The sequence below is a fragment of the Diachasma alloeum genome, unplaced genomic scaffold, assembly GCF_001412515.2.
Source record: "Diachasma alloeum isolate Michigan unplaced genomic scaffold, Dall2.0 Dall_scaffold_00210, whole genome shotgun sequence".
NCBI classification, from domain to species: Eukaryota; Metazoa; Arthropoda; class Insecta; order Hymenoptera; family Braconidae; genus Diachasma; species Diachasma alloeum.
The window spans coordinates 1,979,693-1,997,684 of record NW_021680375.1 but is presented as its reverse complement, the minus strand read 5'-3'; the positions used below and the strand labels follow the sequence as shown (position 1 = coordinate 1,997,684).

The 17,992-nt window shown below is 31.5% G+C and overlaps 1 protein-coding gene across 1 annotated transcript in view; it reads left to right on the top strand.

Annotated features, from left to right (window-relative positions):
* Positions 1 to 2,403: 2,403 nt before the first annotated feature.
* LOC107036658 (cerebellar degeneration-related protein 2) overlaps positions 2,404 to 17,992 on the top strand; it is a 110,922-nt gene continuing 95,333 nt past the window's right edge. The window contains exon 1 of the mRNA XM_015254764.1: positions 2,404 to 2,737. Within this exon, the coding sequence (XP_015110250.1) occupies positions 2,665 to 2,737 (73 nt within the window). The 5' untranslated portion in view covers positions 2,404 to 2,664. The remainder of the gene's footprint in view (positions 2,738 to 17,992) is intronic.

The following is a 17,992-nucleotide window of genomic DNA, read 5'->3' as shown; positions in this document are numbered from 1 at the left end:
GTGGAAACAAGAATACACTGTTAAAAATTTTCCGCTGAAATTTTCGGTAAGAGTCTTTGAAATTTCTAACAAGTAACGTTTCCATTGAAATTTCAAGGAATTTTGTACTTGAAAATTCATAATTTCACGGAAAAATCCGTGGGAACTGTGAAGTTCAGTTTAATTATTCCAAGAAAATTAGTGGAGAATCCGGAAAATTCAGAGAAATCTCTCCTTGAATTTCAGAGTCTTCCGAATATTCAGCGATTCCTCCAAAAACTGCCACAATTCCAAGAATTTTAAAGGAATTCCCTGAAAATTTAAGGGAATTTGGCGGTGAATATTCATTTTCACTTAAAAAGATCTCTTCTTAATCTTAAAAAGAACTCCATTTGAATTTTCAGCTAATATTGAAATCATGTATGAAAAAATTCAATAAAAAAACTTGGCGAATTCTCTAGAAATTCTATTGGGATTCTGTTAAAATTCTAGGGAATTCTCGTTAAAATTCTATTTGTTTTTGCGCTGATTCAATGAGATGTTTGATAGGAAAAAGTCAATAGATTTCGATTTTTCCATATGAATATTCTCTTGGAATTTTTTCAATAAGAATACTTGGGCCTGAATTTTCTAAGTTTTTTTCACTGGGATTGTGCAATGCGAAACAAAACAAATTATAGTGGAAAGGCTGTTTAAATGGAGACAACTGTTATCCAAAAATTGAGAAGTTTCTTAAAGAAACCAAACACATAAATAAGATCTGAAACATATAGTATCCGAAAGTAACCGTTCTGAGCCAATCCAGTTATTGTATTCTCATGTATATATCTTCATCTGTATATTTATTTTAATTTTCTTTTTTTTCGTTTTTTTCTTATCTCTTATATACTTATATTGTATTATATAGGGGAGGGTGGGGTAAAACGGATACTTTAGACTTTTTTCAAATTATTTATAACTCCGAAACAAATTGATCAATTGAGCTCTGTTTAGGCTCGTCACAAAGGGAAAGAATTGTTCTTTGTATTGAAAAAAAATATATATCAAATTTTAGCAACATTTCAACCCCTCATGAACATTTTAAAAAAAGTCAAAAGTGTCCGTTTTACCCCAACCTCCCCTATTACAATTTATTTATTTTTTCTTTCTTATATAAACAGTCGCTAATGACCATGTTACCCATGCGACTAGAAATTAATTAATAAAAAAAAATTATAGTGGAAAAAACTTTGAAAATTCGTCCCCAATAATTTTAATAACAAAAATCCCAAGAGAAAAATGCAAACAGAAAAATCGAAATATATTGACTTTTTCCGATCAAATATCTAATAGAATCCGCGCAAAAAATAAATAGAATTTTAACGAGAATGCCCTAGAATTTTGATAGAATCCCAATAGAATTTCTAGAGAATTCCAATAGAATTTTCTAGCGAATTCGCAAAGGTTTTCTATTCAATGTTTTCATACGCGATTTCGTATACTTTTTCCCCTTAATGTAGCTCTACTCTTCGGCCGGGCTACGCTGTATTTTAGGATATTTTCAGTTTTAAAATTTTTAAACTAAATTAAATTTCGCAAAATATTGATTTTTTCAAACATATCCCTCTTATAAATAAATAATAAAACTTGTTTGCAAAACGGTGGATTATTTTTTATGAGGTGTCAAAAAAATTCTTGATTTTTTCACATCTAATGAAGAAAAATTCAGATTTTAATCTTTGATTACAATGAAAATGTTGATTTTCACATAAGACACTGGGTTAAATCCTGATTTTTGAACATTTCTTCTTTGAAAAACCAAAACGATAATTAAATTGAGAACAAAATTAGAATTCCGAATCTAATCGAGTTTTCTGCAATTTTTTTGCAGTTTTCAATAATCTTTGAATTTACCGTAAGGGTAGAGCTACGTTAAATCGAATAGACCTTTTCATTCTGGAAATCTAGGGGAAATATTTATTTCGTTGATTCAACGAAAAAATCTCCGAAAAAACCATGGAAAATTCTGATAAATATTGAACTTTACAATGATATACACTTGAGCGCTCAAAAACCATGATTTATATGTAAATTCGATAAAGTGTCCGCAAATCCTAGGGGAATTAACATGGGAAAAAAGTGTCCGCAAATCTAGTGACTCTCAGAATGAAAAGGTCTATTCAATTTTTTTCTGGAAAATTCCGCCAAATTGTTTTAGCAGTGTAACCGATGAGAACTGAGGAAAGAATGAGAGCAAGTGCCTTCCTTTCCTCCTATTTGAAATTGAAAAATAAACACAACACAGTTATATCACGACTACACACGAGTGCTCTCGAGAGGTTTAGTTGAAAAATCAACGAAAGGTGGGAAAGAGGTGTCTCTCGTCGTAACGCGTACAACAGAGACAGGGAGAATGACGAGCATGAGAGTGAACGTGCAATGAAAGAGGAGGAAAAATGGTAAATCCAGTGTAATGCCCATGTGTTCTCCGATCCTTCACTCTCATTCCATTTTCTGTCTCCATTCGTATTCTTCACCGGTCACCGCATCGTTCAGTGCCCGCAGAACTCGCGTTCTCGTATGTTTACATTCCAGAAGAACGGTTTCGATGGTTTCTGGTGGTTGTTTGAGATTCGTGAATGGTTAATTGGGTTGTTAATTTGGTTTGAATTGAGCACTTTTCCTCTAGCGGAGGATTGAGGGGACATGGCGACATTCAAGGATTTAAATACCGATTGGACAGCACTTTCAACTGATCCTGAACAGTGGTCGGAGTCCGGTAAGTAATGCAATATTTTTTATTTTCAATTTTACATTAATCTTTGTGGGTGAACATTATTTTTGAGCAATTGAATTCTCTCTGAAATTGAATATTTTTAGAAAATGTTTTTAACATGTTTTTGAGATGTTTTTGGAGTTTGATACTATTTATTTAAAGTAAAGAAATCTATACATGAGATTCATTTATACTGTCGATCCAAGTGAGTTAGTCTACGTTGTTTACATTGAAGGATTGACATTGTTTGTTGTTGACGATGGGATGCTTTATATTTTTCTTTTATACTAGATTAATCTATACTATTTTATTTTAGTTTCTTTCCATGTGATCCGTCATCACAATTAGATTAATTTAATTTTATTCATTCTTATTGTTATTATATACATATACTTTTTTCTTAATTCAAAAGTTACAACATTGAATGAAGAGGAATCATGTTACAGATCAATAAAAAGTGTTTTTTGTGATCAAAACAAACACAGAACAAAAGTCATTGGAAATCTCACTCGGGTAGTTTCATTAAAAATTATTGCTTTGCAATTCAAAAATATATCTGTCATCGTTTTCAGAAATGAAAATCCTGAGCAGTTTTCAGCTAAAATTGTTTTCACTTTATTTTTCAAATTTCGCTTCCGGAAATTTTTTTCTTCCCATTTTGGAATCAATTTTCGGTATTCATAATAGCTTTCAAGGTTTGTAATTTCCTTCAGAACATCATACATTTTTTTTATTGAACATCACTGGAATGAGAAATATTTCTTGTTGAATTCTCTGCCGCAGAAAATAATTTTTTAAACGTTTTTGAGATATTTTTTGAGTTTGTTTGAATTGTCTGTGCAACTATTTTTTTCGTCTTTCAATTCAAGAACATACATTTTTCTTTTTTTTTTAAATCGAAATATAGGTTCAAATTTCGTTCAATTCATTTTGTGACATTTCGTTTCCCATTTTTTTTTCTTTTTCAATTTTTAAGTCAATTTTTCGATTTTAACATTATTCTTAAAGATTTGAATTCTTTAAAAAGTGAATATTTTCTATTGGATAGAATCGAAAATGAAGAATATATTTTGCTCTAAAAATTACTTTTTAAACATTTATTTGAATCTTTTATCCAATTATTATTTTCGTTTTTCAATTTAAAAACATATCTGTTATCATTTGAAGAAATGAAATTCATGAGCAGATGTCAGCTAAAATTTTTTGCACTTCCTTTTTCAAATTTTGTCTCCGGATTTTTTGTCTTATTGTTGAATCAATTTTCGGAGTTAATAATTGCTTTCAAGGTTTTTAATTTCCTTCAGAACTGTATACATTTTTTTTATTGAACATCACCGGAATAAGTGATTTTCAGCCACAGAAAATTATTTTTTTAAACATGTTTTTGAGATATTTTTAGAGATTTCGTAAATTATTCGGGCGACGATTATCTTCAAGTCTCAATTCAACATTTTTCATCGTTTTCATCGACAGAAATTTCAGCATAAGATTTGTCCACTTCATTTTCCAAATTTCATTTCAGAATTTGATTTTTTTTTTCAATTTTTTGGTTCCATTTCCCATATTTCTAAATGTCTGGAATGTGGATACGACCTTCTGGGTCATCACTCCAGTTTTCTTTTTACGGCTTCGTAAGTCATGTGGTTGTGCAACTCGATGAAATGTACAATTTCAAATCGCTAATGAGACGAGAGCATGTGAGGTAGAGTTGTAAAATTCACATTTGCTATTTATTCGAGCCATGTCTGGTGGTTTTCGAGTGCGGCAAGTGTTTGGTAAACACAAGGCGGAATAACGTTCGAACATCATCAAACAACTTTTTTCCGCCACCCCGGGGGCTATCGGACGTCCCAATTTCAAGAGGCGGGCATTCCATTCTGAGATAATAATATTCTGGAATTTTTATTTTTTCGCGTCTCTGCGGTTTTGATCGTTGGATATATTTTCGGAGGTGATACCAGGATCAACTCTTCGGTTCTCGTAAATTTAAAGAATTTTTTATTTGTAAAAATAATGAATGATAACTTTTTTCATTGAATTAATTGAGGAAAAGGAATAGTGAAATCCTGTTGTTGAGTCAAATTTACCTTTTTTGTAACGGAAGTCTTCTGGTGTTTCATTCTAAAACTTCAAGATCTATGCGCGCTCTCGCTCGCGCTGATCTATTCATTTGTTGAAATGAAGAAATGGAATTCATTGAATTCCATTTTCTCATGAGTACCTTATAAATATTGATAATGAATCAAACAGAATTGGACTAATGATTGAAGTGAATAGCGAAGTAGAGTAAAAGAATCTATAAAGAATTTTTCATTTCCAATTAATTATCTTCAATTTTTTAAAATAATCGGTCTCCATAAAAGGACAGAATTTATTAATTTCACCGATGATATATATACATATGAAATAAATATATATATATATTTATATATATATATATATATATAACGTGAAAAAAAAATTACCGCTGAAGAATTTAAAATTATGTCATTGAAGGATTTGAAAACGCCGCGTGTTTTTTTTTGTGAATAACTTCGTATCACACATTGATCAATCAGAATTAAGGATTAGCGGTCAGGCAGTTTCGAGATATTTCGATATAAAACAACTTCACGTTTCTTTCATCTTTAGTAAATAGAACTAGTTATCAAAATGATTGTAGATTTGATAAGAAACAGAATTGACGTATCACTCTTCCCACCAACACAATTTTTCAATTTTTTTGCTTTAGAAAATGTTTTACTCAGCAGTGCATTAATGCTTTTTTCGTTTTGGTTGTGTGTATTGATGTCATCAATATAGAAAGCCAAAGTCACTAAACTAGTTATTAAGATCTTGGCAAAAAATCACTCTATAAAAATTCGGAGATGGTATCAGGAATCAACTCTTTGGTTCTCGCAATTTTAAAGAATTTTTTATTTATAAAAATAATATATGAGAACTTTTTTCATTGAATTAATTGAGGAAAAGGAATAGTGAAATCCTGTTGTTGATTCAAATTTACCTTTTTGGAACAGGACTCTCCTGGTGTTTCATTCGAAAATTACACGTTATCAAAATGATTGTAGATTTGATAAGAAAGAGGATTGACGTATCACTCTTCCTACCAACATAATTTTTCAATTTTTTTGCTTTAGAAAATGTTTTTTCAAATCAGCAAAACCCCGCGACTACAGATCTTCAAAGTCACTGAACTACTTATTAAGATTAAGATGTTTACAAAAAATTGCTCTATGAAAATTCGGAGGCGATATCAAGGTAAACTCTTTGCTTCTCCTAATTTTAAAGAATTTGTTATTTATAAAAGAAAAGAATGTGAATTGTTTTCATTGAAGTGGTTGAGGAAAAAGAACATTGAAATCTTGTTGTTGATTCAAATTTATCTCTTTTGAAACAGAAGTCTCCCGGTGTTTCATTCTAAAACTACTCGTTATCAAAATGATTGTAGATTTGATAAGAAACAGAATTGACGTGTCACTCTTCCCACCAAAACAATTTTTCAATTTTTTTGCTCCAGAAATTTTTTTTTTAAATCCGTAAGACACCGCATACATGCGACCGTAGATGTTCTACTTAGCCGTGCATTAATGCTTTTTTTGTCATCAATACATGGCGGGCTTTCGATTCGTTCTATTTTTGTTGTTTGCATTGATATTATCAACATAGAAAATCAAAGTTACTAAACTAGTTATTAAGATATTTACAACAAGTGGAAAATTGCTCTTGTGTTGCATATAGTATAGTTGTTTTTGCTAATAAATTAGCAATATGTTTCCGAACGAGTGTTTCGCATATAATTTCCCTCTATCACGTGTAATTTGTTAATAGAATTTTATTTATACATACTTGAATGAATTTAAAACACCATGTTTGAAGAAACCCTCAGAATGCTCACTTTTAGGGCGATTCCTGAAAAATTTGAAATTGTCTGCAATCATAAAGCTATATCGTAATCATCTTTTAACTTTGACTTAAAGATATCCGAAGAATTCTGATTTTTTAAAAATAAATTTTTTTTGCAAATTTTCAAATAAATCAAAATTACGATTGTTTTCATCGCCTACATCTTCGAACTGGGTCAAAAGAACATCCAAACAAATTTTTTAAGCTATCATTCAATCAAATCAGAAGAATTTTTTTAGTTATCATGTGGCAAGCGACTTTCGACAAATTCGAAAATTAAAAGAATTAATGGTTGAATTAAATTTTAAGTAATGGCGATCGATGGGGCTCAATCTTTTTCTCTTCCCATTTTTGATCATTTTTAACATTCGATTTTTTCGGCATAAGTAAGACTTCATACAGAAAAACCTAAACGTAAATTACGTTTTGATAAACGTAAATTACACTTAACGTCAATATGATGTTTGGTGGCTTTTTTTCCGTCATGAACATCGGAATTTAGGCTTTAAAAAAGCGTATTCTACGGTCAAAATAAAAACGTAAATTACACTTAAACAAAGCGTATTTTACGTTTATTAAAACGTAATTTACGTTTAGCAAAACGTAAATTATGCCTAAGCAATGCATCTTTTACGTTTATCGAAACGTAAATTACGTTTATCAAAACTTACGAAGAAATCATCGTAATTTACGATTGCGAAATCGTAAATACACGTTTATGAAAACGTAATTTAGGTTTATAATTGTGGTAAATTACGATTTATAATCGTCGTAATTTACGATTTCGCAATTGAAAATTACGCTCATAATCGTCGCGAATTACGTTTATGTAATCGTAATTTACGGTGACTTTAAGCGTAATTTACGATTTCGCAATTGAAAATTACGCTCATAATCGTCGCGAATTACGTTTATGTAATCGTAATTTACGGTGACTTTAAGCGTAATTTACGATTTTGTATTCGTAAATCACATCTATGTAATCGTAATTTACGGAGATTTTGAGCGTAATTTATGCTTCAACTTCAAGCGTAAAAGACGACTTCTTAAACGTAATTTACGTTTAGGTTTTTTCGTGTGTTGTTTAAGGATAATCGGGCGAGGAGTAGTATATTCAAAAAATGCAGCCAATTTTATGAAGATTTTTTCACACATTATTGAATCCACCAAGACACCGTTTGCAAAATTTGAGAAACCCTAGAAGCGGGGCAACAACAAAAATGATTTTTAAAGTTGCTGCTTACACATGAGATTAAATGGGTCATCGATAACTTCAGTATTTTTTCCACATTGCCGACTGATCGATAAGGTAGGGAAACTACACGAGTTATCGATACTCCCTTTAACCTCACAAGATCTATGCGCGCGCTCGCGCTCGCGCTTATCTATTCATTTGTTGAAATGAAGAAATGGAATTCATTGAACTTCATTTTCTCATGAATACCTTATAAATATTGATAATGAATCAAAGAGAATTCGACTAATGATTGAAGTGAATAGCGAAGTAGAGTAAAAGAATCTATAAAGAATTTTTCATTTTCAATTAATTATCTTCAGTTTTTTAAAATAATCGGTCTCCATAAAAGGACAGAATTTATTAATTTCACCGATGATATATATACATGTGAAATATATATATTATATATACATATGACGTGAAAAAAAATTTACCACTCATGAAAATGCCGCGTTTTTTTTGTGAATAACTTCGTGTCACATATTGACCAATCAGAATTAAGGATTACCGGTCAGGCAGTTTCGAGATATTTCGATATAAAACAACTTCACGTTTCTTTCATCTTTAGTAAATAGTAGGATATATAAGCAGCAACTTAGAGAATCATTTTTGTTGTTGTCCTGCTTCTGCGGTTCCCCAAATTTTGTAAACAGTGTCTAAATGAATTCAATAATGTGTGAAAAACTCTTCATAAGATTGGCTGCATTTTTTGAATATCCTACTCGTTATCCTCAAGAACTCTGCAGTTTTCCTCTCATGGTCAGTGTATTCTATTCTAACTAATTTGCAAGCAAAAGTAGAAAATATGAAAATATGAAAATCGAAATATGAATATGAATAAGAGCATGATGAATATGAATATGGAAATCGATTGCCTTGTTTTCATCTGGATGCAAAATTAATAAAGAATAGTATTACAGATTTTCTTGTATTGTTTTTATTTATAGATCTATCAGAATAACATCATAAAATCACTGATTGAAACGAATCCGATTCAGAACAATAATTGATCCATCAATTACAATTATGGTTCAGATTCACTTCAATCAGCAATTGTGATTCGCAAATAAAATTATGTGGATCAAACGTGAGGTTTCCCTCGGTCTAACTGGGATCAACCGACAAACAATACAAATGGAGATGATCTAATTATGAAATGTCTTCTAAAGGTCTCACCTGAATCCAATCACGCTTTCTTCACTTGATAAAGTTCATTCGCACGATCTTTCAAACCGTAATGCGTGCATGAAACCAATGCGAGTGCGAACGAACTCAAAGTAGGACTTATTTAATCCCATTGAGTAATACTCCGACTTTAGTTTGAAAGGTGGATTCAATGGTCTGGAGGTTAATGATGTTTTCAATTCTTAATGAGATTTCTCGGCTCGAAAATCAAATAAAAAATTTAAAAAGTGTTCCCTGTGCCAAAAAAACAATGTTTAAGGATTTCCAAGGACTTTGGCTTTTTTTCTCCAGTGAAATGCTTTTCTAACCTTGAGTTTCATTTTACAATGATTTTATTGTTTAAATTTTGCAGGTCCGAATTTGAATCTCGATATTGACCCGTTAGAAAACCTTTTAAAAATCTGAAAAAATTGGAAAGTTTACTTTTGGAGGAAGATTGATGAAATAATTTAAAAAATGCAATTTTTGAAAATTACGAGCATTTTCTATAAATAATTTATAAACAATCAATTTTGAGTTTGTCTGAAAACTCAAGTAAAGTTCCATTTTCAAGTGAAAATGAATATTCACTGCCAAATTCCCTGAGTTTGGAATTCCTGTAATTTTTAGCGAATTCCTTTAAAATTCTCGTAATTGCAGCATTTTTCAAAGGAATTCCCTGAAAATTCAGAGGAATCTGAAATTCAAAGAGAGCTTTTTCCGAACTTTTTTTCATTACTCTGATTTTTCATTAATTTTCCGGGAATAATTAAACTGAAATTCACACTTCCCACGGTCTTTTCCATGAAATTATGAATTTTCCATTTGCATTTTTTCTTCAATTTTTCTCCCATCATATTCAATTTATACAGAATTACAATAAAATGAAAATAGCGTAAACTGTCCCATAATGCCCATTACCACCAGCATTTCGCCATTTTCATTATGTCGATTCGTTGAATTACAAAATTCTAAAGAAAAAAAAGAAATTCACAATTTCCAATATTTTACAATCAGGAAGAAAAATCCACTATTTTCACTTTAACAATCCCCCAAGTGCTCTCGTAACGTACTTGTCTATAAAGCCGCCGTCTCGATTGCATAATAAATCGTTTAAAGCCATTCACCTGTATCGATACTTCATCGACACATTCGATAAAAAGAAAACATCATCGATAAATCGGCCTGAAATTGATACAATTTGCCTAAGGAATTTGTCGCGATGCCCGAGGGCTTTTATCAAGTACCTGCCGAGAATTTCCTGGAGTTGAATTGATAAAATAATTGACGGTGTTTGAATTTATGTATGAAAAACTCCTGACACTTGTTTTCACATGGGTTTATACTGCTAAGACGTTTAGACACTTTCTTCTGAGATTTTTGAACCCACAAACATTTTCAGACGCTCTGTAAATTGCCGGTTTAACCGGTAATTTCAGGTCAATAGGTAAAAGAAGGAAAAACGTGAAAAAACATATGAATGAGGAAAATAGAATTATTATTAATTTCAAACGTTGTCCCGTTAAAATATACGCAAAATGTGCTGGAGAAATTATGGCATCCATAAACAACGAATATCCAAGCATTTTAAACCTGCAGTGAAGATTTATGACGCAAGACAACTGTTGGGAGTTACTAATAAAATTTCAGTCTCAGGTGCTTGAAGGGTAATTAACGCTGTAATCATGATCGTGGACCACGAATGAATTTTTTCTTCTTTCGTATGGGAGAGAAGATGGAGTTTTATTCGGTTATGCATCGTAAATTTTATAGGATTTAGAATAGTCTATTGGACCTCCATTCAAGATTCAATGATTTTATTATGAAAAAGCGCATGATGAATAAATCATTGAATACTTTAGGTAATTGAGTCGATCGATGAGTAGATATTTTAACATTTTGCCATGGGTTTCCTATCGATTTTCGTGATGAAAAAATGGAAAAATTCGATGAGGTAGTTGCAAATTCGAATGGAAATATTATTAACATTTTTTGTTGTGAAGCTATAAATTTTTGTAATATTTCAGACAATTCGGAAACCGAAAAGACCATTGATGTGCGAAAAAAAATAAAACATCACCCAGTGACATGCTCACTGTCATACTGACAGAAAAAAAACAATTTTATCAAGAGAATTTTATTTGAACCAACTATCATTTGGTTGTTAATTTTCGAAAAAATATGATGTCATAGTTAATACCAGTTATCTCTTCTTGAGATACATTTGATGGAGAGAAATGAAACTTCTCTAGAACTGAAGTTCCTTTTATTTTTCGCAATAATGAGAGTATTTGATTTCTTTCTAGCCAAAAGTTTGCTAACTCCAAAAATTCGTTGGTTTACCCAAAAATTAAAATTATTCTCATGACTAAATACGTTGTTATCTCAATCAACACGATCATACGTTATTCCAAGTAAATTATAATTGAAGTGAGCATTTCGTATGTCGAATCAGGATGAATATTGTTACGCGGAAAAAGCGCTGAGATTGTAGTAAGATGTCGTTGAGTTGAAAGAACTTTATATTTCTTGACTAAAAAAATCGCATTAGTTTACAATAACATAATCACAGATTACGGCAATTCTACACAAACTTGGATATCACAAATTTCGTTCAATGTGATGTACGGAAAGCTCAATTTAAACATCGGCTTCATTCGAGAAAACAACATTCAATTCATTCTTCAATGTAATCATCTCCTAGGTACGAATTTTTTATCAATTCATGAAAGTAGAAAATTTCTCGACTGGATATTATATTAGGTTAAAAAAAATTAGAACTTTTCCATTTTTGTAGTGAATACATGTGACTTGACGCCAAGGACTATTTTATTTGATTCAAGTAAATGTATCTCAAGAATTGATATTCACCGTAAGATCTTATGTATTTGAAATTGGTTCAAGTATATAATACTTGTCCCAAAAAAGAAGCATCTCAATAAAAATAATTTTTTCCATCAGTGTATGACGCGTTGTCATACGTTTTACAAAGAACAAAGATTGAAAATTAAAAAAATTGAAGGAAAATTGATGACCAATAATTAATAATTTACGAAATGGAGCGTGAAAAAATTCCTGCGTCTACGGTCTGGACCACTGAATTCACTTCTGTGAATTTTATCCGACATTAGTATTAATTACCGTATCAATTCTTGATAAAGAAACGAAAGGAAAGATTCATGAGCCCATTCAATTAGTTCAATTGATCCCATTTATTTATCATTCCTTGCTGGTAATAAATTCCAAGTTATTCCCAAGTCATATTGCAAAATCATAAAACAAATGAAACGAGAATAAATCAGTGTGGTTGAATTTTTTACCAGAGTTTCTATTTTCTATAAAATGTTTTAGAAATAGAATGGGATTCATGATGTACTTTAATACCTGTAGATTGAATCCCCGCATGCATCCGCATATAGTCACGATTTTCTCATCCTAGTCGGTACAATCCCTCACGACAGAATGAAAAATTCTAATGGGAAGAAAAATGAAATAAAAATAAAATGAAGGAGCCATCGATCTCGATCCTCGGGCTTGATTTACTTTCTCACACTGCCTCCATCTTTCGGGCCACATAATGTGATAGTTAATCGATAGTACTGATGAGAACATCTCTGAATCTCTTGATAAAAACACCCTTTCATAATGCCTCTTGAACTACTATTTATTTAGAAATTCCATTCTCAAACGCACGCTGAAAATGGCAAAAAAGAGGTATTAGAGATAATTAAAACTCGCCATTGCGACATTCTAATTGCTCAAACATATATTCATCGTTGGGAATGAAAAATGTATTTTCTTTGAACAGTCAGTGACCCCATTACGATCGTCTAGGAATTCATTTGTGAATGGATTTGAAAGTCACATGATTTTTCCCAAATTTCTGTTAACATTTCTCGACTATGGGAGAGATTTGATATAATGATGAATTAAAATCAAATGAAACTTTTCATTTGAAATTCTACTTCATTTCAATATTTTTTTAGAATTTAATCAATTGAGATATATTTTAATGAAAATGTTTCGATTCTATGAAATGACTGATTCATTCATTCCAAATGAAGGGTTATTATATGTTAATAATTTCGTTTTTTTTTTACGTATAAACAGTGATATCATTTCTAAGTACTAGAGCCTTTATTTGGATCCAAATTTTATTGAAAAAATACATTCATTTGACGCAGTTACAAACGTGAATGAAAATCAAGTTCAAATTTGAATAAAACAAAAAAATTCGGACTGAATCATGCCGGGAATCGACTCATTTCATGTCGAATTGACGGCATGAATCAAGGCGGACTCGGATAGATGCATACCTGCATATCGGTCTGATTCAAGTCAATTGTTCAGTTTGATTCGAGTCAATTTTTCGGTTTGATTCAACTCGATTTTTTAGCTTGATTCAAGTTAATTTTTCGACTTGATTGAAGTCGATTTTTCGGTTTGATTCAAGTCGATTTTTCGGTTTGATTCAAGTCAATTCTTCGGTTTGATTCAAGTCGATTATTCGGTTTGATTCGAGTCAATTTTTCGGGTTGATTCAAGTCGATTTCTAGGCTTGATTCAAGTTGATTTTTCAGCTTGATTCAAGTCAATTTTTCGACTTGATTTAAGTCGATTTTTTGGGCTTGATTCAAGTCGATTCTTCGGTTTGATTCAAGTAAATTTTTCAGTTTGATTCAAGTTGATTTTTCTGCTCGATTTAAATCAATTTTTCAGATTAATTCAAGTCGATTTTTCGGCTTCAAATTTGTTTTAAAAAAAGTGAAACAGTACACTTTAGTTCAATTATTCCATGAAAATTGATTAAAATCAAGAAAATTTGGGTGAATATAGTCTGAAGTCTTGAATAAATTGGAAATTTTGTGTAATTTGGTACTGGATACTCATTTTTCGTTTGATGAATCAAGTTAAATGAGAAATTTTCATCATTTTTTCTCAAAAATCTGGAAATTTATTGATTTTTCAGCCGTAATGCCCTGAATGTTCCAAAATTTTCTATGATTTTGGAGCACAACTGCCATTCTATTGGATTACTCACCCATCTGAATTTCGACTCATTGAAGTATTGAGGTTTTTGTGGGTTAAAGCCCCATTCATCTCAGATCTTCATTTATTTTCACTGAAAATCTTCATCCGCGGTGGTCATGCAACTAAATGAAAATAATAATTATATCCTTACTGTTCCGTGAAAAGTGAAATCAATGTCATCCCAAAACGAGCAAAATGAATATACAAATATGAAATAAAATCTGTAGATGATGGGTTGAATGGAAATTTTATATATTGCTCTATTTTATAGACCTACGAAACAATTGTCCGACTTGAAACCTACTGATTCCATAACTTCCGGGCTAAGTTATGGAACCAGCAGTTTGGCAATCAGTATTTTCGCATTCACTACCTGGACCAGTGAGAGGGTCTTCAGTTTAATAATATAAAATATCATTAGGAGATATGTAAACACCGGGACTGCATTTTGTAGCTATTAAAATTCATTTTATGAACCTAGTAATCAATCACCCAACTCAAAAACCAGTAGTTCCATCACTGAGGCTGTGGGAGTCCATTATTAGGATAATGACTTTTTTTGCTATCCATAAGCGGGCTACTGAAAGGCTCTTCAATTTCTATCGACATTAATTAATTTATTGTCTAATGCACATATCTGCAATGTTTAGATAATGGATTTTGTGAATTTCCGAAAAGTTTTAGAAAAAACGCAGGAAAATGATTGCACGCTCATAAAACTTCGTCAGCCATTAAGTAATGATAAAACGCAAAAAACGGTATATTTTTTCACGTCAATCCGATCAACAATTTACCAGAAAAATTCAAAGTCATTCAACTTACAAGTGGCCTTTATCATCAAACGTTGGAGGTGGAATTGTTTTTCGATATTGTTTAATATCAATATAGCCCTGAGACGTCATTGGCTGCGACAGTGACGTATCTGAATTTGTTTTTAAAATGTACCAACACAAAAAAAAATCAAATTTGTTATTTCGACATATCTGGCGCCTCGGAGTGTTTCATTGACCTCAGAATCGTTAGTAGATACGAAATCAATGTTCATTTGGCGTAAAAATTCGATTTTGCCGCAGTCGAGTTTCGGCCTGGAAAAACCCAATTCCCCCCCCCCCCTTTGGCCCCGGCTGAAAATTCAAATTTGTTATTTAGACATATCTGGCTGAGATCATGAAGCAAAAATCTCAAAAAATCAGAAAAAAATAAATAAAAATCCTATGTCTAATACGAAAATTATCGTCAGCGTAAGACTTTTGTGATAAATAATTTATGTTTCTGTGCGTGTACCCCGAATTTCCTAGTCAAACGAGAAACTTAAAAAAAAATAATTGTAGAGAGAATTTGGATTAATTTCTTACTCTCCTCAAAGTTAGAATTCATGTAAGAATCTATCAATGATGAATAATTTTTTTTTCGGAATAATTTTATGTTTATTTCTCCTTACTACACTCAACGACTGACGTGGCGTTTCGATATACTCCTTTAAAATCAGTAATTTGGTTCTGAACATTAGAAACTCCTCCTTTGTAGAGATAATGCAATTACTATGTTCCGTCACTTAAACGGCGATTGAAAAAAAATGTCGCTGAATTCTCCGGTCGATAACAAGTAATGAAGCGTCGTAACTTGATTCTTCCGTTCATTTCACTCGAAACAACCCAGAGACGTTGATGCGGTAGAATATTCACAATAATATCGAAGACTGAACGTTATTGCGTGCATCAAGACCATAATGGGATGGAGTATCGAGGTAAAAGTCGAAGTCTTCGTGCACCTTTTTCGGTGGAAAGTCTCCCCCAGGTCCCATTACTTCGGTCTAATTGCATCCACGTATGCCAACAATCGTCACGATATTTATTCCGAGGTTTTCTATTCTTATTCAAATAATTTTCTAGCCAATTTTTTCATTATTTCAGTGACAATGTCACGAACATCTTGAAGTTGAACATAACTTCCGGTCATTTCGTAACCAAAAATGAGGTTGATGGATATTCCCATTGATTGACGTTATTATTGAGCTCTTACTGTCTTATTTATTATATTTCTTTGTTACATTATTTGCTCTTCATGAGAATTGATTCTCAATACAGTGAATGTTTTTTCGCGAGCGAGAGAGTGGATAATAATTAATTTTAATAACCAGAATTTCCGTTCCCACGCGAGTGATCCAATTTCTCGTATGTCTCAGACTCCTTTTTCAGCAGAATAAAAATCCAATCGATTCCATTTAATTGTCGTAATTTATTCGTCGGTGAAAGCATTACAGTTTCTTTTATTCTTAAGATGTCAATTACGAGGTAAATGTGGAGTGTATCGTATTAGTTTCCATCACGTGGATTTAATGATGAGTATCAATAAAGATTTAACACTTTGAGAACTCGGAATGGGAATGGAATTAGAAAACACGTGAGAAAAAATATCATAAATAATTTAGCGATCTTTTACTCATAAGTATGAATAAAGGATACTAATGATCCATCGGAAATTGGTGAATTTCGATGAATTCATTATTTTTTTCCTTCACAAATCCTGGAAAAAATAAAGAAGTTGAGAATAACAATGAAAAAACTGCTCATCTTCAAGTTGAGTTTTAGAGCGTTTGTATTTATGGGAAATGTGGTGAATATTCTAATTTTTGCTTGCGAAGCCCGTTCTATGTTATTTTTTTCGCTTCGCTCGGTAGAATCGCGGATTCTGGGCCCTATGACATAAAATAGTATACGAAACTCGTGCGTTATGGTGTTTTTGACTCGTGGGATTGTAAAACTCGCCTTCGGCTCGCTTTACAACTTCCCACGAGCCACAAAACCCATTACGCACTTGTTGCGTAATATACTATTATCTATTTACATCAAACTATATGTTGACTCCACATATCTTATATTATTAGACGAAGTTATCTCGATATTTTTGAGCGGAATAAATATATTTTCGGCAGTGGTAATTTTTTCTCTCAGTGTGCTTCAAATTAATTCAATCATAGATTAAAATGTTTATTTTAATGCGATTAAGTCGAAGTTAAAAGATAATTACTATAGCTATATTGGTTGATTTGTTTTTTATGATGATTGTTGAAAATTTCGAATTTTTCATGAATTTCCCTGAAAGTGAGCATTCTGATGGTTTCTTCAAATGTCATGTTTCAGATTCATTCAAGTATGTGTAAATAAAATTTTTCTACTAACATTTTATCGAAGAGCTGAGGGGAGAGATAGAATTGGAAAAAAGACAATCGATTGTATAGAAGAAAGAAATAATAAAAATAATGATGATGATACCATTCAACTAAGTTAAAAATCTGACAAAATTAGCTGAAAAGATCTTATTCAATTTAATAAAACGAAGTAAGCAATGCGTTATACATGATAGAAGGAAATAATGTGCGAAATAACCTTTCGGAAGCATATTGCTAATTTATTAGTACAAATAACTATACTATATGCAATACAAGAGCAATTTCCTACTCATTTAATTTGTATGTAATTAAATTTATTTTCACCTTCTCAGTCGCCTACAAAAAACTTCTTCACTCGGACATGAGTCCCTTTCACATTTTTTTCTTTCACTTGTTATGTTAAATCGATTCATTGGACGTCTCTCCTCGTTAATAAACATTTATCTCTTTTTAAAATCCGTCATTTATGATAATATCACGAAACTTTTTTGTTGAAATTTGAAACCTATAAATCATCGTTCCTCAATTGTTAAAAACAATCGTCTTCATTGAGAAATCAACTGTAATTACGAAGACGATATTGACGATATTGTCATTATTAACAACCGAAATCAACATGAGTCAAAATGAAGTATTCCATCTCGTCATTTTTTACTGCAGAAACGATTCTGAAATTCAGAAAAACAAGCTATCGTGTGTATGAAATTTGTGTTGAAAAAATGGACAATTGGCAATATCTCCAAACTTTGTA